This window comes from Pseudophryne corroboree, chromosome 1, assembly GCF_028390025.1.
Source record: "Pseudophryne corroboree isolate aPseCor3 chromosome 1, aPseCor3.hap2, whole genome shotgun sequence".
Classification (NCBI taxonomy): Eukaryota; Metazoa; Chordata; class Amphibia; order Anura; family Myobatrachidae; genus Pseudophryne; species Pseudophryne corroboree.
The window spans coordinates 1,091,740,280-1,091,765,523 of record NC_086444.1 but is presented as its reverse complement, the minus strand read 5'-3'; the positions used below and the strand labels follow the sequence as shown (position 1 = coordinate 1,091,765,523).

Sequence of the window (25,244 nt, the reverse complement as noted above, 5' to 3'; positions counted from 1 at the left end):
ATGTAACACCTCCTTCATTGCCCTTAACATGAAACGTGTGGCCCTAAAGGAAAATACGTTTGTTTATTCACCGTCGACACTGGAGTCAGTGTCCGTGTCTGTGTCTGTGTCAACCGACTGAGGTAAATGGGCGTTTTTACAAGCCCCTGACGGTGTCTGAGACGCCTGGACAGGTACTAATTTGTTTGCCGGCCGTCTCATGTCGTCAACCGACCTTGCAGCGTGTTGACATTATCACGTAATTCCTAAATAAGCCATCCATTCCAGTGTCGACTCCCTAGAGAGTGACATCACCAATACAGGCAATTTGCTCTGCCTCCTCACCAACATCGTCCTCCTACATGTCGACACACACGTACCGACACACAGCACACACACAGGGAATGCTCTGATAGAGGACAGGACCCCACTAGCCCTTTGGGGAGACAGAGGGAGAGTTTGCCAGCACACACCAAAAACGCTATAATTATACAGGGACAACCCCTTATACAAGTGTTTTCCCTTATAGCATTTTTATATATGTAATCATATCGCCAAATAAGTGCCCCCCCTCTCTGTTTTAACCATGTTTCTGTAGTGCAGTGCAGGGGAGAGCCTGGGAGCCTTCCTCACAGCAGAGCCGAGCAGGAAAATGGCGCCGTTGCTGAGGAGAATAGGCCCCGCCCCCTTTTCGGCGGGCTCTTCTCCCGGAGTTTGTGAGATCTGGCAGGGGTTAAATACATCCATATAGCCTCAAGGGCTATATGTGATGTATTTTAGCCATAAAAAGGTATTATACATTGCTGCCCAGGGCGCCCCCCCCAGCGCCCTGCACCCTCAGTGACAGTTGGTGACTGTTGGTGAAGTGTGCTGACAACAATGGCGCACAGCTGCAGTGCTGTGCGCTACCTTATGAAGACTGAAAGTCTTCTGCCGCCTGTTTCTGGACTCTGGACCTCTTCAACTTCGGCATCTGCAAGGGGGGTCGGCGGCACGGCTCCGGGACGAACCCCAGGGTGAGACCTGTGTTCCGACTCCCTCTGGAGCTAATGGTGTCCAGTAGCCTAAGAAGCAAATCCATCCTGCACGCAGGTGAGTTTACTTCTCTCCCCTAAGTCCCTCGTAGCAGTGAGCCTGTTGCCAGCAGGTCTCACTGAAAGAAAAAAACCTAACTTAAACTTTTATTCTAAGCAGCTCAGGAGAGCCACTTAGATTGCACCCTTCTCGGCCGGGCACAAAAATCTAACTGAGGCTTGGAGGAGGGTCATAGGGGGAGGAGCCAGTGCACACCACCTGATCCTAAAGCTTTTATTATTGTGCCCTGTCTCCTGCGGAGCCGCTATATCCCCATGGTCCTTACGGAGTCCCTAGCATCCACTAGGACGTCAGAGAAATATATATATATATATATATATATATATATATATATATATATATATATATAATAATAAGATTTTAAACCTACCGGTAAATCTATTTCTCCTAGTCCGTAGAGGATGCTGGGGACTCCGTAAGGACCATGGGGTATAGACGGGCTCCGCAGGAGACATGTGCACTTAAAAAGAACTTTTCCTATGGGTGTGCACTGGCTCCTCCCTCTATGCCCCTCCTCCAGACCTCAGTTAGAGAACTGTGCCCAGAGGAGATGGACAATACAAGGCAGGATTTAAAAATCCAAGGGCAAGATTCATACCAGCCCACACCAATCATACCATGTAACCTGGAACATACATAACCAGTTAACCGTATGAACAACAACAGTGACGGTCCAAGACCGACTCCAACTGTAACATAACCCTTATGTAAGCAACAACTATATACAAGTCTTGCAGAGTTTCCGCACTGGTATGGGCGCCCAGCATCCTCTACGGACTAGGAGAAATAGATTTACCGGTAGGTTTAAAATCTTATTTTCTCTTACGTCCTAGAGGATGCAGGGTACTCCGTAAGGACCATGGGGTTTATACCAAAGCTCCCAATCGGGCGGGAGAGTGCGAATGACTCTGCAGTACCGACTGAGCAAAAGCTAGGTCCTCATCAGCCAGGGTATCAAACTTGTTTGCCCCCGACCAAGTCGCCGCACGGCAAAGCTGTAATGCCGAGACGCCTCGGGCAGCCGCCCAAGAAGAGCCCACCTTCCTGGTGGAATGGGCCTCTTCCGAATTTGGAACCGGCAATCCAGCTGTAGAATGAGCCTGCTGAATCGTATTACAGATCCAGCGAGCAATAGTCTGCTTCGAAGCAGGTGCGCCAATCTTATTAGCAGCATACAGGACAAACAGTGCTTCTGTTTTCCTAAGTCTAGCCGTTCTGGCTACATAAATCTTCAAAGCTCTGACTACGTCCAGGGACCTGGAATCCTCCAAGTCACTCGGAGCCACAGGCACCACGATAGGTTGGTTCAGATGGAATGAAGAAACCACCTTAGGCAAAAATTGAGGGCGTGTCCTCAATTCCGCTCTATCCATATGAAACATCAAGTAGGGGCTCTTGTGAGACAAGGCCGCCAATTCTGACACTCGCCTTGCCGATGCCAAGGCCAACAACATGACCACCTTCCAGGTAAGAAATTTCAACTCAACCTTGTTAAGTGGTTCAAACCAGTGTGATTTTAGGAACTGCAACACTACGTTCAGGTCCCACGGTGCCACTGGAGGCACATAAGGAGGCTGGATGTGCAGCACTCCCTTTACAAACATCTGGACTTCTGGAAGAGAAGCCAATTCCTTCTGAAAGAAAATCGAAAGGGCCGAAATTTGTACCTTAACAGAACCTAATTTCAGTCCCATATCCACTCCTGTCTGCAGGAAGTGGAGAAAACGCCCCAGATGAAAATCTTCTGTAGGCGCGTTCTTGGTTTCACACCAAGACACGTACTTTCGCCAGATACGGTGATAATGTTTCACCGTCACCTCCTTCCTAGCCTTTATTAAAGTAGGGATGACCTCCTCCGGAATCCCCTTCTCCGCTAGGATTCGGCGTTCAACCGCCATGCCGTCAAACGTAACCGCGGTAAGTCTTGGAATATACAGGGCCCCTGTTGCAACAGGTCCTCCCTCAGAGGGAGAGGCCAGGGATCTCCTGTGAGCATCTCTTGAAGATCTGAGTACCAGGCCCTTCGAGGCCAGTCTGGAACAACGAGTATCGTCTGTACTCTTCTTCGCCTTATGATCCTCAACACTTTTGTGATGAGAGGAAGAGGAGGAAACACGTAGACCGAGTGGAACACCCACGGCGTTACCAGGGCGTCTACTGCTACTGCCTGAGGGTCCCGAGACCTGTCACAATACCTCTGAAGCTTTTTGTTGAGGCGTGACGCCATCATGTCTATTTGAGGAATTCCCCAAAGACATGTTATGTCTGCAAAGACTTCTTGATGAAGTCCCCATTCTCCTGGATGGAGATCGTGTCTGCTGAGGAAGTCTGCTTCCCAGTTGTCCACTCCCGGAATGAAGACAGCTGACAGAGTGCTTACGTGATTTTCCGCCCAGCGAAGAATCCTTGTGGCTTCCGCCATCGCGACTCTGCTTCTTGTCCCGCCTTGGCGGTTCACATGAGCCACTGCTGTGACATTGTCTGATTGAATCAGAACTGGTAGGTCTCGAAGAAGACTCTCCGCTTGTTGAAGGCCGTTGTATATGGCCCTGAGTTCCAACACATTGATGTGTAGACAGGACTCCTGGTCTGACCACAGTCCCTGAAAATTTCTTCCTTGGGTGACTGCTCCCCACCCTCGGAGGCTCGCGTCCGTGGTTACCAGGATCCAGTCCTGAATTCCGAACCTGCGACCCTCCAGCAGGTGAGCACTTTGCAGCCACCATAGGAGAGACACCCTGGCCCCTGGGGACAAATCCCCAACCAGGCCCTTTGGAGAGACAGAGAGAGAGTATGCCAGCACACACCCAGCGCTCAAATAACACTGGAAAAACAAAATGACCAGATAGTTTTTATATACTATCCAAATTCCCACTCACTGCGTTACCAATGTGCCCCCCCTCCTCTTTTTCCAGCCTGTGAAGTGTTCAGCAGGGGCGAGACCGGGGAGCCAGCGTTCTCATGCAGCTTCTGTGGAAAAAATGGCGGTGGTTAGTGCTGAGGATCAAGCTCCGCCCCCCCAACGGCGGGCTTCGGTACCAGTGCAATTGTAATAAAATGGCGGGGGATCTGTGATTTACTGCCTCCGCAGCCTAATCATACTCTATTGTGCCCAAAATTGAGGATTATTGCTGCCCAGGGCGCCCCCCCCCCCCTGCACCCATCAGTGCTGCCTCTGTGTGTTGCGTCTGGGAGCAATGGCGCGCCTCACGAAGATCTGAAGTATTCTGCCGCCTGAGATGTCTTCTATCTTCTCATACTCACCCGGCTTCTATCTTCCGGCATCTGTGAGGAGGATGGCGGCGCGGCTCCGGGACGAACCCCAGGGTGAGACATGTGTTCCAACTCCCTCTGGAGCGAATGGTGTCCAGTAGCCTAAGAAGCAGAGCCTATCAGTTAAGTAGGTCTGCTTCTCTCCCCTCAGTCCCACGATGCAGGAAGCCTGTTGCCAACAGGACTCCCTGAAAATAAAAAACCTAACAAAATTATTTTTCTACAGAAAACTCAGGAGAGCTCTCTGCAGTGTACCCTTTCTCCTCTGGGCACAGAATCTAACTGAGGTCTGGAGGAGGGGCATAGAGGGAGGAGCCAGTGCACACCCATAGGAAAAGTTCTTTCTAGGTGCCCATGTCTCCTGCGGAGCCCGTCTATACCCCATGGTCCTTACGGAGTCCCCAGCATCCTCTAGGACGTAAGAGAAATATATATATATACACACACACACACACACACACACACACACAGTACCAGTCAACAGTTTGGACACACCTTCTCGTTCAATGGCTTTTATTTATTTAAATTATTTTCTACAATAAATATTAATACTGAAGACGCTTTAAAACTATGAAAGAACACATGGAATTATGTTGTAAACAAAAAAACTGTTCAACAAATCAAAATAGGTTTTATATTTTGGATTCCTCAAAGTAGCCCCTTTTGCTTTGATGACAACTTTGCACACTCTTGGCATTCCCCCAATCAGCTTCATGAGGTAGTCTCCTGGAATGGTTTTCCAACAGTCTTGAAGGAGTTCCCAGAGGTGCTGAGCACTTGTTGGCTGCTTTTCCTTCACTCTGCAGTCCAACTCATCCCAAACCATCTCAATTGGGTTTAGGTCGGGTGATTGTGGAGGCCAGGTCATCTGACTCAGCACTACATCACTTTCCTTCTTGGTCAAGTAGCCCTTACATAGCCTGGAGGTGTGTTTGGGTCATTGACTTGTTGAAAAACAAATTATGGTCCCAGTAAGCACCAACTGGATGGGATGGCATGGAGCTGCAGAATGCTGTGGCAGCCATGCTGGTTAAGCGTGCCTTGAATTTTTAATAAATCACCAACAGTGTCACCAACAAAGCACCCCCACACCATCACACCTCCTCCTCCATGCTTCACAGTGGGAACCACACAAGCAGAAACCATCCGCTCACCTTCTCTGCGTCTCACAAAGACACGGCGGCTGGAACCAAAAATCTCAAATTTAGACACATCAGACCAAAGTACAGATTTCCACTGGTCTAATGTCCATTCCTTGTGTTTCTTGGCCTAAACAATTCTCTTCTTCTTCTTGTTCATCCTCAGTAGTGGCTTCCTTGCAGCAATTCGACCATGAAGGCCTGATTCACGCAGTCTCCCCTGAACAGTTGATGTTGAGATTTGTCTGCTACTTGAACTCTGAAGAATTTATGTGAGCTCTAATCTGAGGTGCTGTGTTAAGTAGTGGTTTCTGAGGCTGGTAACTCTAATTAACTTATCCTCTGCAGCAGAGGTTACTCTTGGTCTTCCTTTCCTGGGGCGGTCTTCATGAGAGCCAGTTTCATCATAGCGTTTGATGGTTTTTGCAACTGCACTTGGGGATACATTCAAAGTTCTTGAAATTTTCCGTATCGACTGACCTTCATGTCTTAAAGTATTGATGGACTGTCATTTCTCTTTGCTGAGTTGAGTGGTTCATGCCATAATATGGATTACAACAGTAGTCAAATAGGGGTGTCCACTGTGTACTAACCCTACATCTGCACAACACAACTGATGGGCTCAAACACATTAAGAAGGCAAGTAATTCCACAGATGGACTCTTGAAAAGGTACACCTGTTAATTCCAAACCATTCCAGGAGACTACCTCATGAAGCTGATTGAAAGAATGCCAAGAGTTTGCAAAGCTGTCATCAAAGCAAAAGGGGGCTACTGTACTTTCAGGAATCTAAAATATAAAAAACATATTTTTATTTGTTTAACACTTTTTTGATTACAACATAATTTCATATGTGTTCTTTAATAGTTTGATGTCTTCAGTATTAATCTACAATGTAGAGAATAATTAAAATAAATAAAAAACATTAAATGAGAAGGTATGTCCAAACTTTTGACTGGTAGTGTGTGTGTGTGTGTGTGTGTGTGTGTGTGTGTGTGTGTGTGTGTGTGTGTGTGTGTGTGTGTGTGTGTGTGTGTGTGTATATACACACACACACACATATACATACACACTGCTCAAAAAAATAAGAATTTACTCACCGGTAATTCTATTTCTCATAGTCCGTAGTGGATGCTGGGGACTCCGTAAGGACCATGGGGATTAGCGGCTCCGCAGGAGGCTGGGCACAACTACAAAGAAAGCTTTTAGACTACTGGTGTGCACTGGCTCCTCCCACTAAGACCCTCCTCCAGACCTCAGTTAGGATACTGTGCCCGGAAGAGCTGACACAATTAGGAAGGATTTTGAATCCCGGGTAAGACTCATACCAGCCACACCAATCACACCGTATAACTCGTGATACAATACCCAGTTAACAGCATGATAACAACTGAGCCTCTCAACAGATAACTCAACAATAACCCTTTAGTTAAGCAATAACTATATACAAGTATTGCAGACAATCCGCACTTGGGATGGGCGCCCAGCATCCACTACGGACTATGAGAAATAGAATTACCGGTGAGTAAATTCTTATTTTCTCTAACGTCCTAAGTGGATGCTGGGGACTCCGTAAGGACCATGGGGATTATACCAAAGCTCGCAAACGGGCGGGAGAGTGCGGATGACTCTGCAGCACCGAATGAGAGAACTCAAGGTCCTCCTCAGCCAGGGTATCAAATTTGTAGAATTTAGCAAACGTGTTTGCCCCTGACCAAGTAGCAGCTCGGCAAAGTTGAAGAGCCGAGACCCCTCGGGCAGCCGCCCAAGAAGAGACCACTTTCCTTGTGGAATGGGCTTTTACTGATTTAGGATGCGGCAGTCCAGCCGCAGAATGTGCAAGCTGAATCGTACTACAGATCCAGCGAGCAATAGTCTGCTTAGAAGCAGGTGCACCCAACTTGTTGGGCGCATACAGGATAAAAAGCGAGTCAGTTTTCCTGACTCCAGCTGTCCTGGAAACATAAATTTTTAGGGCCCTGACTACATCCAACAACTTGGAAGCCTCCAAGCCATTCGTAGCCGCAGGCACCACGATAGGTTGGTTCAGATGAAAAGCTGATACCACTTTGGGAAGAAACTGGGGACGAGTCCTCAATTCTGCCCTATCCATATGGAAAATCAGATAAGGGCTTTTACATGACAAAGCCGCCAATTCTGAAACCCTCCTGGCCGAAGCCAAGGCCAACAACATGACCACTTTCCACGTGAGATATTTTAAATCCACGGTTTTCAGTGGCTCAAACCAATGTGACTTTAGGAAATCCAACACCACGTTGAGATCCCAAGGTGCCACTGGAGGCACAAAAGGGGGCTGAATATGCAGCACTCCCTTAACAAAAGTCTGAACTTCAGGTAGTGAAGCCAATTCTCTCTGGAAGAAAATCGACAGAGCCGAAATCTGGACCTTAATGGAACCCAATTTAAGGCCCATAGTCACCCCTTACTGTAGGAAGTGCAGGAACCGGCCCAGCTGAAATTCTTCCGTTGGGGCCTTCCTGGCCTCACACCACGCAACATATTTTCGCTATATGCGGGGATAATGGTTCGCGGTTACTTCTTTCCTAGCTTTTAGCAGCGTAGGAATGACTTCCTCCGGAATGCCCTTTTCCTTCAGGATCCGGTGTTCAACCGCCATGCCGTCAAACGCAGCCGCGGTAAGTCTTGGAACAGACAGGGCCCCTGCTGCAGCAGGTCCTGTCTGAGCGGTAGAGGCCATGGGTCCTCTGACATCATTTCTTGAAGTTCCGGATACCACGCTCTTCTTGGCCAATCCGGAACAATGAGTATAGTTCTTACTCCTCTTCTCCTTATTATCCTCAGTACCTTTGGTATGAGAGGAAGAGGAGGGAACACATAAACCGATCGGTACACCCACGGTGTTACCAGAGCGTCCACAGCTATCGCCTGCGGGTCTCTTGACCTGGCGCAATATTTTTCTAGCTTTTTGTTTAGGCGGGACGCCATCATGTCCACCTGTGGTTTTTCACACTGGTTTACAATCATTTGAAAGACTTCTGGATGAAGTCCCCACTCTCCCGGGTGGAGGTCGTGCCTGCTGAGGAAGTCTGCTTCCCAGTTGTCCACTCCCGGAATGAACACTGCTGACAGTGCTAACACGTGATTTTCCGCCCATCGGAGAATCCTTGTGGCTTCTGCCATTGCCGTCCTGCTTCTCGTGCCGCCCTGTCGATTTACATGGGCGACCGCTGTGATGTTGTCTGACTGGATCAGTACCGGCTGGTTTTGAAGCAGGGGTTTTGCCTGACTTAGGGCATTGTAAATGGCCCTTAGTTCCAGAATATTTATGTGCAGGGAAGTCTCCTGACTTGACCATAGTCCTTGGAAGTTTCTTCCCTGTGTGACTGCTCCCCAGCCTCGAAGGCTGGCATCCGTGGTCACCAGGACCCAGTCCTGTATGCCGAATCTGAGGCCCTCTTGAAGATGAGCACTATGCAGCCACCACAGCAGAGACACCCTTGTCCTCGGAGACAGGGTTATCAGACGATGCATCTGAAGATGCGATCCGGACCACTTGTCCAACAGGTCCCACTGAAAGGTTCTTGCATGAAACCTGCCGAATGGAATCGCTTCGTAGGAAGCTACCATTTTTCCCAGGATCTGCGTGCAGTGATGCACCGACACCTGTTTTGGTTTTAGGAGGCCTCTGACTAGAGATGACAGCTCCTTGGCCTTCTCCTCCGGGAGAAACACTTTTCTTTGTTCTGTGTCCAGAACCATCCCTAGGAACAGCAGGCGTGTCGTAGGGACCAGCTGTGACTTTGGAATGTTTAGAATCCAGCCGTGCTGTTGTAGCACTTCCCGAGATAGTGCTACCCCTACCAACAACTGCTCTCTGGACCTCGCCTTTATCAGGAGATCGTCCAAGTACGGGATAATTAGAACTCCCTTCCTTCGAAGGAGTATCATCATTTCCGCCATTACCTTGGTAAAGACCCTCGGAGCCTTGGAGATACCGAACGGCAACGTCTGGAATTGGTAATGACAATCTTGTACCACAAACCTGAGGTACTCCTGGTGAGGATGGTAAATGGGGACATGTAGGTAAGCATCCTTGATGTCCAGCGATACCATGTAATCTCCCTCATCCAGGCTCGCAATAACCGCCCTGAGCGATTCCATCTTGAACTTGAATTTTTTGATATATGTGTTCAAGGATTTCAAATTTAAAATGGGTCTCACCGAACCGTCCGGTTTCGGTACCACAAACATTGTGGAATAGTAACCCCTTCCTTGTTGAAGTAGGGGCACCTTTACTATCAAGGCAGATTTGAGGAAACGGCGGGGGGGAGACGTCTCGAATTCCAGTTTGTACCCCTGAGATACTATTTGAAGGATCCAGGGATCCACCCGTGAGCGAGCCCACTGCTTGCTGAAATGCTTGAGACGGGCCCCCACCGTACCTGGCTCTGCCTGTGGAGCCCCAGCGTCATGCTGTGGACTTAGAGGAAGCGGGGGAGGACTTTTGCTCCTGGGAACTGGCTGTATGCTGCAGCTTTTTCCCTCTACCTCTGCCTCTGGGCAGAAAGGACGCGCCTTTAACCCGCTTGCCCCTATTGGGCCGAAAGGACTGTACCTGATAATACGGTGCTTTCTTAGGTTGTGAGGGAACATGGGGCAAAAATGTAGACTTCCCAGCTGTTGCTGTGGAAACGAGGTCCGAGAGACCATCCCCGAACAATTCCTCACCCTTATAAGGCAGAACTTCCATGTGTCGTTTGGAATCTGCATCACCTGTCCACTGCCGAGTCCATAACCCTCTCCTGGCAGAAATGGACATTGCACTAATTTTGGATGCCAGCCGGCAAATATCCCTCTGTGCATCCCTCATGTATAAAAGTGCGTCTTTTATATGCTCTACGTTCAGCAAAATAGTGTTCCTGTCTAGGGTATCTATATTTTCTGACAGGGAATCTGACCACGCAGCAGCAGCGCTGCACATCCAGGCTGAAGCTATAGCCGGTCTCAGTATCACACCTGTGTGTGTATATATAGATTTCAGGATAGCCTCCTGCTTTCTATCAGCAGATTCCTTCAGGGCGGCCGTATCCGGAGACGGTAGTGCCACCTTCTTCGACAAGCGTGTGAGCGCTTTATCCACCCTAGGGGATGTTTCCCAGCGTGACCTATCCTCTGGCGGGAAAGGGTACGCCATTAGTAACCTCTTAGAAATTACCATCTTTTTATCAGGGGAAGCCCACGCTTCTTCACACACTTCATTTAACTCTTCAGATGGAGGAAAAGCTACTGGTAGTTTTTTCTCTCCAAACATTATACCCTTTTTTGTGGTACCGGGGGTAACATCAGAAATGTGCAACATATTTTTCATTGCCTCAATCATGTAACGTGTGGCCCTACTGGAAGTTACATTAGTCTCTTCGTCGTCGACACTGGAGTCAGTATCCGTGTCGACATCTGTGTCAACCATCTGAGGTAGCGGGCGTTTTAGAGCCCCTGATGGTTTTTGAGACGCCTGGGCAGGCACAGGCTGAGAAGCCGGCTGTCCCACATTAGGTATGTCGTCAAACCTTTTATGTAAGGAGTCGACACTATCACGTAATTCCTTCCACAGCACCATCCACTCAGGTGTCGACCCCGCAGGGGGTGACATCACATTTACAGGCATCTGCTCCGCCTCCACATAAGCCTCCTCATCAAACATGTCGACACAGCCGTACCGACACACCGCAAACACACAGGGAATGCTCTGACAGAGGACAGGAACCCACAAAGCCCTTTGGGGAGACAGAGAGAGAGTATGCCAGCACACACCAGAGCGCTATATAACACTGGGATCCCACTATCAATGAGTGTTTTCCCTATAGCTGCTTTTTTATATATATTACATATATATATATCTATACTGCGCCTAAATTTAGTGCCCCCCCTCTCTTTTTTACCCTTCTGTAGTTTCTCAGACTGCAGGGGAGAGCCAGGGAGCTTCCTTCCAGCGGAACTGTGAGGGAAAAATTGCGCCAGTGTGCTGAGGGAGAAGCCCCGCCCCCTTTTCGGCGGACTTTCTCCCGCTTTTTCTGTGACACTGGCAGGGGTAATTTTACATCTATATAGCCTCTGGGACTATATATGATGTATATTTTGCCAGCCAAGGTGTTATCTATTGCCCTCAGGGCGCCCCCCCCCCAGCGCCCTGCACCCATCAGTGACCGAAGTATGAGGTGTACATGAGGAGCAATGGCGCACAGCTGCAGTGCTGTGCGCTACCTTGGTGAAGACTGAAGTCTTCTGCCGCCAATTTTCCGGACCTTCTTCGTGCTTCTGGCTCTGTAAGGGGGACGGCGGCGCGGCTTCGGGAACGAACACCAAGGTCGGGTCCTGCGGTCGATCCCTCTGGAGCTAATGGTGTCCAGTAGCCTAAGAAGCCCAAACTACCACCTGTTAGGTAGGTTCGCTTCTTCTCCCCTTAGTCCCTCGCTGCAGTGAGTCTGTTGCCAGCAGATCTCACTGAAAATAAAAAACCTAAATATACTTTCTTTCTAGGTGCTCAGGAGAGCCCCTAGTGTGCATCCAGCTCGGCCGGGCACAAGAATCTAACTGAGGTCTGGAGGAGGGTCTTAGTGGGAGGAGCCAGTGCACACCAGTAGTCTAAAAGCTTTCTTTGTAGTTGTGCCCAGTCTCCTGCGGAGCCGCTAATCCCCATGGTCATTACGGAGTCCCCAGCATCCACTTAGGACGTTAGAGAAATAAAGGGAACACTTAAACAACACAATGTAACTCCAAGTCAATCACACTTCTGTGAAATCAAACTGTCTACTTAGGAAGCGACACTGATTGGCAATCAATTTCACATGCTGTTGTGCAAATGGAATAGACAACAGGTGGAAATTATAGGCAATTAGCAAGACACCCCCAATAAAGGAGTTGTTCTGCAGGTGGTGACCACAGACCACTTCTCAGCTCCTATGCTTTCTGGCTGAGGTTTTGGTCACTTTTGGAAGCTGGCGGTGCTTTCACTCTAGCGGTAGCATGAGACGGAGTCTACAACCCACACAAGTGGCTCAGGTAGTGCAGCTCATCCAGGATGGCACATCAATGCGAGCTGTGGCAAGAAGGTTTGCTGTGTCTCTCAGCGTAGTGTCCAGAGCATGGAGGCGCTACCAGGAGACAGGCCAGTACATCAGGAGACGTGGAGGAGGCCGTAGGAGGGCAACAACCCAATAGCAGGACCGCTACCTCGGCCTTTGTGCAAGGAGGAACAGGAGGAGCACTGCCAGAGCCCTGCAAAATGACCTCCAGCAAGCCACAAATGTGCATGTGTCTACTCAAACGATCAGAAACAGACTCCACGAGGGTGGTATGAGGGCCCGACGTCCACAGGTGGGGGTTGTGCTTACAGCCCAACACCGTGCAGGACGTTTGGCATTTGCCAGAGAACACCAAGATTGGCAAATTCGCCACTGGCGCTCTGTGCTCTTCACAGATGAAAGCAGGTTCTCACTGAGCACATGTGACAGGCGTGACAGAGTCTGGAGACGCCAAGGAGAACGTTCTGCTGCCTGCAACATCCTCCAGCATGACCGGTTTGGCAGTGGGTCAGTAATGGTGTGGGGTGGCATTTCTTTGGGGGGCCGCACAGCCCTCCATGTGCTTGCCAGAGGTAGCCTGACTGCCATTAGGTACCGAGATGAGATCCTCCGACCCCTTGTGAGACCATATGCTGGTGCGGTTGGCCCTGGGTTCCTCCTAATGCAAGACAATGCTAGACCTCATATGGCTGGAGTGTGTCAGCAGTTCCTGCAAGATGAAGGCATTGATGCTATGGACTGGCCCGCCCATTCCCCAGACCTGAATCCAATTGAGCACATCTGGGACATCATGTCTCGCTCCATCCACCAACGCCACATTGCACCACAGACTGTCCAGGAGTTGGCGGATGCTTCAGTCCAGGTCTGGGAGGAGCTCCCTCAGAAGACCATCTGCCACCTCATCAGGAGCATGCCCAGGCGTTGTAGGGAGGTCACACAGGCACGTGGAGGCCACACACACTACTGAGCCTCATTTTGACTTGTTTAAGGACATTACATCAAAGTTGGATCAGCCTGTAGTGTGTTTTTCCACTTTAATTTTGAGTGTGACTCCAAATCCAGACCTCCATGGGTTAATAAATTTGATTTCCATTGATAATTTTTGTGTGATTTTGTTGTCAGCACATTCAACTATGTAAAGAACAAAGTATTTAATAAGAATATTTCATTCATTCAGATCTAGGATGTGTTATTTCAGTGTTCCCCTTATTTTTTTGAGCAGTGTATATATATTCACACACACAGTATTATACTGGATAATCATCTCATCCATTTGAATTTCAGCTAGCGTAGGATCCTACTCTAGCTGAAATTCAAATAGATGAGATGATTAGTCAGTTTAAGGAGCGAGGATACCCACCCCACACATTGGTAGCTGCCAAGCAAAGGGTTTTAGGAATTGGTAGAGCTACACTCATTGGCACACCTAAAACCCATAGTGATTTTACTCCTATGATTCCATGGGTGGTACAATACAATCCAACTAGTACTGGTATCAATCAGTTATCTAGAAAACTATGGCCAATTGTTCAGGGTGACCCCGAACTTAAACTACAAGACACAAGATTGATGTCTTGCTATAAGCGAGGTAAAAATATTTGTGATATCCTAGTTAAAACAGATGTGACAGATCATTCAGTTTCAGCTACACAACCTTTATCCAGGAACAGGGGTTGTATACGTTGTACATGTACTACATGCCAATTCATGATCCCAGGAAATACATTTCAACACCCTCACTCGGGTAAGACATTATACATTTATCACACATTAACCTGTACGTCCAGATTTGTGGTTTACCAACTTATATGTCCCTGTGGGTTGTCGTACATCAGAAAAACCGAGCGGATGTTCAAGGAACGTATGGCAGCCCACAGGTCTGCCATCAAAATAGCTATCTCTAAGGGTTCCAGTGAACAGCCTGTTGCCAGGCATTTTGCCCAATACCATCATCCACTCACTACCCTTAAATACCGGATGATTGACCAGGTACCCTGCTCCATCAGGGGTGGACTCAATGAATCGCAGGGGTTTAATCGTTTTGTGTAGTGTAGTATGGCTTGGGGTCTGTCCGTTTATTTTACTACAGTCTACTCAGCCAAGTACTGCATTGTGCGCATTTATCTCTAGATATCATATAAGGGGACCGAGCAGTGTTCTCTGCATGCAAGTGACATCTTTATTGACAATAGGCTTATGGTATGCAGCACTATAGTACGGTATTGTTATCATGATTGGTGTAAGTCTTACCCTCTTTCCTCTAGCCACGCAATGTTTTGTGCTCTGCATGTATGTTATTATGCTATTAGCTTATGGCTGTATATATGTACATTGTGTTAATTTTATTACTAGCTTACCAGTATATCAAACTGACCTAGTATTTCTAGCTAGCTCATGATCATGTGTTTTTACAGTACGCGATCTCTGTTATGTCTGCAGCTAGCCCATGTTAGTGTTCGATGTCATGGTGATGGGGAGCACTGCACTGGGACTTGACCTGATGTAATTTCCTTTGCACCGGCCGGAGCGGGTTGCGTCCCGCCGTCCGAACACTGCTGAACACAGGGTGAACATGCCTTATATATAAGGTAGGATCTTTTCTGTATGTTTATATACCTGAGGAAAATGCCTTATTAAACAGGCACTGAAACGTTGCCTTTTACACTCCCCGTCTAAGAGATTCATTGTGTCAGACAGCTGGAGTGCCACGCTTGCTGTCTGTGTGTATGCATGTTCACGGAGGTGCGGAACGTCTGTGTAAAGGAGACCCGGACACACACACACATACACACAGTACATACATACGTCAAAAACATTGATTCAGCACCCACCTCTGAATCAGCCCTGTAATGCTTCAATGGCTATATTCACAAGGGAAAACTCAGGTTTCCTTTATGTCAACTCCAGAGAAAAAAATAGTAAGTTATTACTGTGCAACCAATGAATTCCATAGCACGACAATCATTCTGGCCCTGAAGGAGGAGGTTAAACATCTTTTCCAAAACAAAAGCTAGAAAATCGAACATAGGAATCGTGAAAAAAAAAAAAAAGTGTTACAAATTTTATAATGAGAGAAGTAACAAAATAGTGACACCTTACAGAACTAACCAACCAGCGCAGGAAACACAAACAAATTCAATCTGGTTCTTTAAAAGCAAAAATATTTTTCTGAATAGCAGTAACAGGGACAAGCCATGCGCCTGGGGAAGAAATAAAGAATATAGCTATGTATTATTTAGTGTAACGGAATGGTAATTCAGACTCAGCGGAGACTGCGGCACACCTTACAAGTTAGAAGACACCCAGCATGACATCCCAGTCACATGCACCTCTAACAACTATGTTGGCGTTTGGAAAGGATTTTTATGTGAAAGCATGAAAACTGTGCTTACCTGCAAGGAATTCCTCCTTTAGAGTATATAGCAGCGAAGGCAGACGGGTAGCGCTGTGGCTCAGCAAACTAAAGCAGAGAGAGGCAGATTAAATCTCAGCTGACAGTTTCGGGAATAACTTTAAGCAATGTGACATCTTTTTGAATTTAGAAAAAGAAAAAATGTAGCCAACGGACGACACTTTGCTGGAACGCAATAAGGTGATGGGTGCTACAGCAAGTTCTGCTGGGGAGAGGAGAGCAAAGGGGGAAAAAAAAAAAAAAGATTTAATCAGCTCAAACTGGAAAAACACCCTCAACCGTCTAATATGTATAATTGCTGAGATGCAAATATCTTTCTTATGTATTGCAGATTCTATGTTATTATATTACTCGTTTGTTTCACCACCTCTTTATTGGCAGAAAAGCCCTGTCCAATGGGGAGTCAGCTTCTGTGCTCTGCATCCACAATGGTCTATCCTGGACAGGTTTCCTCCAGCCCATACGGAGAGCTGTGAAAAATAGGGGTGTGGATTATTAGATCTACACTAAAAAGGACTACAGTCAATAGAATTACCGCCATTGTTTGACATTAGGTCGACCAAAAGGTTGACATGGAATAGGTAGACAGCAGAAAAGGTCGACATGGAAATGGTTGACAAAAGAAAGGTAGACCTTTTTTTTTTTGGGGGGGGGGGGGGGGGGTGTTTTGTCACTTTTGTGCCACAAACAAGCCCCATTAGTGCACCGCTTCGCTGGCCACGATTCAGGCAAGGTTGACTCGCTCTGCTACCGCTGCGCTCGGCACAGGTTGCGATTCCCAATCGTAGTCCACATGGATGGTAAAGTATGACAGCGTTAAAAAAACAAAACAGGATTTTAATACCTACCGGTAAATCCTTTTCTCCTAGTCCGTAGAGGATGCTGGGGTCTACTTCAGTACCATGGGGTATAGACTGTTCCGCAGGAGCCATGGGCACTTTAAGACTTTTCCAGAGTGTGAACTGGCTCCTCCCTCTATGCCCCTCCTCCAGACCTCAGTATGGGAACTGTGCCCAGGGAGACAGACATTTCGAGGAAAGGATTTACTTTTTAAGTTAATGGTGAGATTCATACCAGCTCACACTTCAACCATGCCGCACACATGGCATTCAACAAAATACATGCCAACGGGCATCAACATTACAGCAACCTTGCTAAAAACATTTTTAACAAATGAACAACTGCAGGCAAAGTACGCACTGGGTTGGGCGCCCAGCATCATCTACGGACTAGGAGAAAAGGATTTACTGGTAGGTATTAAAATCCTGTTTTCTCATACGTCCTAGAGGATGCTGGGGTCCACTTCAGTACCATGGGGTTATACCAAAGCTCCAGTACGGACAGGAGAGTGCGGGTGACCCTGCAGCACCGATTGACCAAACTGTAGGTCCTCATCGGCCAGGGTGTCAAACTTGTAAAACTTAGCAAACGTGTTTGCCCTTGACCAAGTAGCTGCTCGGCAAAGTTGTAATGCCGAGACCCCCCGGGCAGCCGCCCAGGACGAGCCCACCTTTCTAGTAGAATGGGCAGTCACCGAATTCGGTAACGGCAATCCTGCCATAGAATAAGCATGCTGAATCGTATCTCTGATCCAGCACGCAATAGTCTGCTTAAATGCAGGACCCCCAAACTTGTTGGGAGCATACAGGACAAACAGAGCCTCTGTTTTCCTTATCCGAGCAGTTCTAGCGACATAGATTCTCAAAGCCCTAACCACATCTAGGGACTTTGAAGCAGTGATGGTGTCAGTAGCCACTGGCACCACAATAGGCTGGTTTATATGGAAAGAAAAAAAACCACCTTTGGAAGAAATTGTTGACGAGTTCGTAACTCAGCTCTATCTTCATGGAGAACCAAGTAAGGGCTCTTGTGAGACAAGGCCCCTAACTCGGACACCCTTCTTGCGGATGCCAAGGCCAACAGCATGACCACTTTCCAAGTGAGAAATTTCAACTCAATCTCCTGGAGAGGTTCAAACCAATCCGACTCAAGGAATCGCAACATCATGTTAAGATCCCATGGTGCCACAGGAGGCACAAATGGAGGTTGGATGTGTAGCACCCCCTTCACGAATGTCTGAACTTCTGGAAGGGAGGCCAATTGTTTCTGAAAGAAAACGGACAGGGCCGAAATCTGGACCTTGATTGAACCCAATCGTAGGCCCGCATCCACACCCACCTAGAGAAAATGTCCTAACTGAAACTGTTCCGTTGGAGTCTTCTTGGTTTCACACCAAGACACATATTTTCTCTAAATACGGTGTAATGTTTAGACGTTACTCCCTTCCTGGCCTGAATAAGAGTGGGAATGACTTCTTTTGGAATACCCTTTCGGGCTAGGATTCGGCGCTCAACAGCCATGCCATCAAACGTAGCCGCAGTAAGTCTTGATACACGCACGGCCCATGCTGCAGCAGGTCCTCGTGGAGAGAAAGAGGCAGAGGATCTTCTATGAGCAACTCCTGAAGATACCTCCTTGGCCAGTCTGGGACAATGAGGATCGCTCGAACTCCTGTTCTTCTTATGATTTTGAGAACTTTCGGAATGAGTGGAAGTGGAGGGAAGACATATACCGACCAAAACACCCACTGGGTCACTAGTGCATCCACTGCTATTGCTTGAGGGTCTCTTGACCTGGAACAATATGTCTGAAGCTTCTTGTTGCGACGAGACGCCATCATGTCTATTTGAGGAATTCCCCAAAGACTTGTCAACTCTGCGAAGACTTCTTGGTGGAGGCCCCACTCTCCTGGATGGAGATCGTGTCTGCTGAGGAAGTCTGCTTCCCAGTTGTCCACTCCCAGAATGAAAATTGCCGACAGAGCTTTTGCATGTCTTTCTGCCCAGAGGAGGATCTTTGACACCTCTGCCATTGCCGCTCTGCTTTTCGTTCCGCCCTGACGGTTTATGTACGCGACTGCGGTTACATTGTCCAACTAGATCTGTACGGGTTGATCTTGAAGAAGATGTACCGCTTGTAGAAGGCCGTTGTAAATGGCTCTCAACTCCAGAACGTTTATGTGAAGACAAGCTTCTTGACTTGACCATCTTCCTTGGAAGATCTCCCCCTGTGTGACTGCTCCCCAGCCTCGGAGACTTACATCCGTGGTCACCAGGATCCAGTCTTGAAACCCGAACCTGCGTCCTTCTAGGAAGTGAGAACTGTGTAGCCACCACAGAAGCGAAATTCTGGCTTTGGATGACAGGATTATCCTCTGATGCATGTGTAGATGGGATCCGGATCACTTGTCAAATAGGTCCCACTGGAATACTCTGGCATGGAATCGGCCAAACTGTATTGCCTCGTAGGCCGCTACCATCTTTCCCAACAACTGAATGCATTGATGAATCGACACTCTTGTTGGTTTCAGAATTTATTCGCCCATTCTCTGGATTTCCAGAGCCTTTTCTACTGGAATAAATGCCCTCTGTACTTCTGTGTCCAGTATCATCCCCAGAAAGGACAATCTTGTCGTCAGTTCCAATTTATGATCCAACCGTGATGTTGGAGTACTGTCAGGGAGAATGCAATGTTCTGCACCAACTTTTCCCTGGACCTCGCTTTTAATCAGGAGATCGTCCAGGTAAGGAATTATATTGACTCCTTGCTGTCGAAGGAGGACCATCATCTCCGCCATCATCTTGGTGAACACCCTCGGTGCTGTGGAAAGTCCGAACGGCAACGTCTGAAACTGGTAATGACAATCCTGCACTGCGAATCTCAGATAAGCTTGATGCGGAGGATAAATGGGAACATGTAAGTAGGCATCTTTTATGTCCACTGACATCCTGAATTCCCCCTCCTCCAGACTGGAAATCACTGCTCTCAGAGATTCCATCTGACACAAACACTATGGGGGTCATTCCGAGTTGTTCGCTCGTTATTTTTTTGTCGCAACGGAGCGATTAGTCGCTAATGCGCATGCGCAATGTCCGCAGTGCGACTGCGCCAAGTAAATTTGCTATGCAGTTAGGTATTTTACTCACGGCATTACGAGGTTTTTTCTTCGTTCTGGTGATCGTACTGTGATTGACAGGAAGTGGGTGTTTCTGGGCGGAAACTGGCCGTTTTATGGGTGTGTGCGAAAAAACGCTACCGTTTCTGGGAAAAACGCGGGAGTGGCTGGAGAAACGGAGGAGTGTCTGGGCGAACGCTGGGTGTGTTTGTGACGTCAAACCAGGAACGAAACTGACTGAACTGATCGCAGATGCAGAGTAAGTGTGGAGCTACTCAGAAACTGCTAAGAAGTGTCTATTCGCAATTCTGCTAATCTTTCGTTCGCAATTTTGATAAGCTAAGATTCACTCCCAGTAGGTGGCGGCTTAGCGTGTGCAAAACTGCTAAAAGCAACAACTCGGAATGACCCCCAATATTCCTGCTACTACCAGTGTCCGGGACAGCAACTGGTAAGGTTGATTTGAAAATACGGCCTGGGGAAATGTCTTGAAACTCCAGTTTATACCCGTGGGACTCTATTTGCACAGCCCACGTGTCTAGGCCAGATTGAACCCAGAACTGACTGAAGAGTTACAGACATGCCCCCACCTGAGCGGACTCCCGCAAGGGAGCCCCAGCGTCATGCTGAAGATTTGGCATAAGCAGAGGTTGATTTCTGCTTCTGTGATCCTGGAGACACTGTGGACTTTATTTCCTTTTCCCCTTCCTTTACCCACAAAGAAAGGGGAACCCTTACCCTTTTTGTATTTATTGTGTCGAAAGGACTGCATCTGAGAGTGACGTGTCTTTTTCGCCGGCACAGGAGCATTAGGCAAGAATGTCGAGTTACCTGCGGTAGCCGCAGAAACTAAAGCATCCAGCCCATCTCCAAATAAGGCCTCACCTTTATACGGGAGAGCCTCCATATTCCTTTTGGAGTCTGCGTCAGCATTCCTTTGGCGAATCCACAACATCCTCCGTGCTGAGATTGCCATGGTAGCGGCTCTTGATCCCAAGAGACCAATATCTTTCATGGTTTCTAGCATGTACGCAGTAGCGTCTTTGATATGACCTAAATTTAGGAGTATCTCGTCTCTATTGTGTCAATGTCTAATGACAAGTTTTCTGACCACTTTTCAATAGCACTACTCACCCACGCACAGGCAATGGTAGGCCTGAGTAGTGTCCCATTGGCCACATCAATAGATTACCTCTCCAACTTGCGGTCTGCCGGTTCCTTAAGTGAAGCCGTCCTAGGAGCAGGGAGAAACACCTTTTTTCTTTAACCATGACAGGGCACTGTCTAAAATGGGGGTGACTCCCACCTTTTGGAAAAAGGTAAGCTGCCTGAATTTTAAACCAGACTCCCTCCAAGAGACTGTTCAGCTCATGAGGTGGAGGGAAAATAAGATTTTAAACCTACCAGTAAATCTATTTCTCGTAGTCCGTAGAGGATGCTAGGACTCCGTAAGGACCATGGGGAATAGACGGGCTCCGCAGGAGACATAGGCACTTTAAGAAAGAACTTGACTCTGGGTGTGCACTGGCTCCTCCCTCTATGCCCCTCCTCCAGACCTCAGTTAGAGAAACTGTGCCCAGAGGAGATGGGACAGTACGAGGAAAGGATTTTTGTTAATCCAAGGGCAAGATTCATACCAGCCATACCAATCACACCGTATAACTCGTGATAAACTACCCAGTTAACAGTATGAAAACAACTACATAGCATCAGTGCAAGACCGATGAGCTATAACATAACCCTTATGTAAGCAATAACTATATACAAGTCTTGCAGAAGTAGTCCGCACTTGGGACGGGCGCCCAGCATCCTCTACGGACTACGAGAAATAGATTTACCGGTAGGTTTAAAATCTTATTTTCTCTAACGTCCTAGAGGATGCTGGGACTCCGTAAGGACCATGGGGATTATACCAAAGCTCCCAAACGGGCGGGAGAGTGCGGATGACTCTGCAGCACCGATTGAGCAAACAGGAGGTCCTCCTCAGCCAGGGTATCAAACTTATAGAATTTTGCAATGGTGTTTGAACCCGACCAAGTAGCAGCTCGGCACATATGTAGTGCCGAGACCCCTCGGGCAGCCGCCCAAGAAGAGCCCACCTTCCTAGTGGAAGGGGCCTTAACCGATTTTTGTAACGGCAATACTGCCGTAGAATGCGCCTGCTGAATCGTGTTACAGATCCAGCGAGCAATAGTCTGCTTTGAAGCAGGGCCGCCAACTTTGTTGGCTGCATACAGGACGACCAGTGCTTCTGTTTTACTGATCCTAGCCGTTCGGGCCACGTAAATTTTCAAAGCCCTGACCACATCAAGGGACTCGGAATCCTCCAAGTCACGTGTAGCCACCGGCACGACAATAGTTTGGTTCACATGAAAGGATGAGACCACCTTAGGCAGGAATTGAGGACTGCTCCGCAATTCCGCTCTATCCATATGGAAAACCAGATAAGGGCTTTTATGTGATAAAGCCGCCAATTCCGAAACTCGCCTAGCCAAAGCTAACAACATGACCACCTTCCAGGTGAGATATTTCAACTCCACTGTCTTAAGTGGTTCAAACCAATGTGACTTAAGGAAACACCACGTTAAGGTACCAAGGCGCCACCGGAGGTACAAAAGGAGGCTGAATATGCAGTACTCCCTTCACAAAAGTCTGTACTTCAGGTAATGAGGCCAATTCCTTTTGAAAGAAAATGGATAAGGCCGAAATCTGAACTTTTTAGGTCCAAATTCCCTCCAGTTTGTAGGAAGTGAAGAAAACGGCCCAGGTGGAATTCTTCCGTAGGAGCATTCCTGGCCTCACACCAAGAAACATATTTTCTCCATATTCGGTGATAATGTTTAGATGTCACGTCCTTCCTAGGCTTTATTAGCGTAGGAAGGACCTCATCCGGAATACCTTTTTCCGCTAGGATCCGGAGTTCAACCGTCATGCCGTCAAACGCAGCCGCGGTAAGTCTTGGAACAGACAGGGATCTTGTTGTAACAAGTCCTGCCTTAGAGGAAGAGGCCACGGGTCTTCTGTGAGCATTTCTTGCAGATCCGGATATCAGGTCCTTCGTGGCCAATCTGGAACAATGAGAATTGTTCTCACTCCTCTTTTTCTTATTATCCTCAACACCTTGGGTATGAGAGGAAGAAGAGGAAACACATATACCGACTGGAACACCCACGGTGTCACTAGGGCATCCACAGCTACCGCCTGAAGGTCTCTTGACCTGGCGCAATACCTTTGTAGCTTTTTGTTGAGACGGGATGCCATCATGTCTATTTGAGGTAGTCCCCACAGACTTGCAAACTGCACAAAGACTTCCTGATGAAGTCCCCACTCTCCCGAATGCAGAGAGTGTCTGCTGAGGAAGTCTGCTTCCCAGTTGTCCATTCCCGGAATGAACACTGCTGACAGAGCGCTTACATGATTCTCCGCCCAGCGTAGAACTCTGGTGGCTTCCGCCATTGCCACTCTGCTCCTTGTGCCGCCTTGGCGGTATACATGAGCTACTGCGGTGATGTTGTCTGACTGGATCAGAACTGGTCGATTGCGAAGTAAGATCTCCGCTTGACATAGGGCGTTGTATATGGCCCTTAGTTCCAGGATGTTGATGTGAAGACAAGTCTCTTGACTTGACCAAAGTCCTTGGAAATTTCTTCCCTGTGCGACCGCTCCCCAACCTCGGAGGCTCGCGTCCGTGGTCACCAGGATCCAGTCCTGAATGCCGAACCTGCGGCCCGCTAGAAGGTGAGCACTGTTTAGCCACCCCAGGAGAGATACACTGGCCTTGGGGGACAGGGTGATCCGCTGATGCAATTGGAGATACGACCCGGACCATTTGTCCAATAGGTCCCATTGGAAGGCCCTTGCCGTATGGAATGGCTTCGTATGTTGCCACCATCTTTCCCAGAACTTGAGTGCAATGATGTACTGACACTTGTTTTGGTTTCAACAAGTTCATGACTAGAGTCATGAGTTCCTGCGCTTTTCCCTTCGGAAGAAAAACCCTTTTCTGGTCTGTGTCCAGAATCATGCCCAAGAAGGGCAGACGAGTTGTAGGATTCAGCTGCAACTTTGGAATATTGAGAATCCAGCCGTGTCGCTGTAACACATTCAGTGAAAGTGATACGCTGCTCAGCAACTTCCCCCGTGATCTCGCTTTTATGAGGAGATCGTCCAAGTACGGGATAATTGTGACACCCTGCTTGCGCAGGAGCACCATCATTTCCGCCATTACCTTGGTGAAAATTCTCGGGGCCGTGGAAAGCCCAAACGGCAACATCTGAAATTGGTAATTGGTAATGACAATCCTGTACCGCAAATCTCAGGTACATCCTTTATGTCCAGAGATACCAAAAAATCTCCCCCTTCTAGGCTGGCGATGACCGCCCTGAGTGATTCCATCTTGAACTTGAACCGTTTTAATGAAAGGTTCAGGGGTTTTAAATTTAAAATGGTCTGACCGAACCGTCCGGTTTCGGAACCACAAACAGAGTTGAGTAGTACCCCTGCCCTCTTTGAAGCAGGGGAACCCCTACCATCACTTGTTGCAGACACAATTTTTGAATCGCATGTAACACTATCTCCCTTTCCAGGGGTTGGTTCGGTAGGGCTGATTGAAAAACCGGCGAGGAGGCACTTCTTCGAATTCCAGCTTGTAACCCTGGGAAACAATTTCTATTGCCCATGGATCCACCTGTGAGTGGACCCAGACGTGGCTGAACAGTCGAAGACATGCCCCCACAGGAGCTGACTCCCTCAGGGGAGCCCCAGCGTCATGCGGTGGATTTAGCAGAGGCCGGGGAGGACTTCTGTTCCTGGGAACTAGCTGTGTTGTGCAGCTTTTTCCCTCTGCCCTTACCTGGCAAGAAAGGACGAACCACGTGCTCTCTTGTTTTTATTGGAATGAAAGGACTGCATTTGATAATGAGGCGCTTTCTTAGATTGTGAGGGAATATATGGCAAAAAATTTGATTTACCTGCCGTAGCCGTGGAGACGAGATCCGAGAGGCCCTCTCCGAACAATTCCTCACCCTTGTAAGGCAACAACTCCATATGCCTCCTTTAGTCGGCATCACCTGTCCATTGCATGTGCCACAGGACACGTCTAGCAGAAATCGACATAGCGTTGACTCTAGAACCCAGTAGACTAACGTCTCTTTGGGCATGTCTTATATATATATATATATATATATATATATATGACAACATCTTTTACATATATATATATATATAATAAGAATTTACTTACCGATAATTCTATTTCTCGTAGTCCGTAGTGGAAGCTGGGGACTCCGTAAGGACCATGGGGGATAGCGGCTCCGCAGGAGACTGGG

At 48.0% G+C, this 25,244-nt stretch overlaps 1 protein-coding gene across 7 annotated transcripts in view; it reads right to left on the bottom strand.

The window, feature by feature from the left end:
* PACRGL (parkin coregulated like) overlaps positions 1 to 25,244 on the bottom strand; it is a 162,515-nt gene that overhangs the window by 47,505 nt on the left and 89,766 nt on the right. For all 7 annotated transcript variants that reach the window (XM_063921632.1, XM_063921624.1, XM_063921640.1 and 4 more), the window contains exon 3: positions 15,943 to 16,010. In XM_063921632.1, the coding sequence (XP_063777702.1) occupies positions 15,943 to 16,010 (68 nt within the window). The remainder of the gene's footprint in view (positions 1 to 15,942; positions 16,011 to 25,244) is intronic.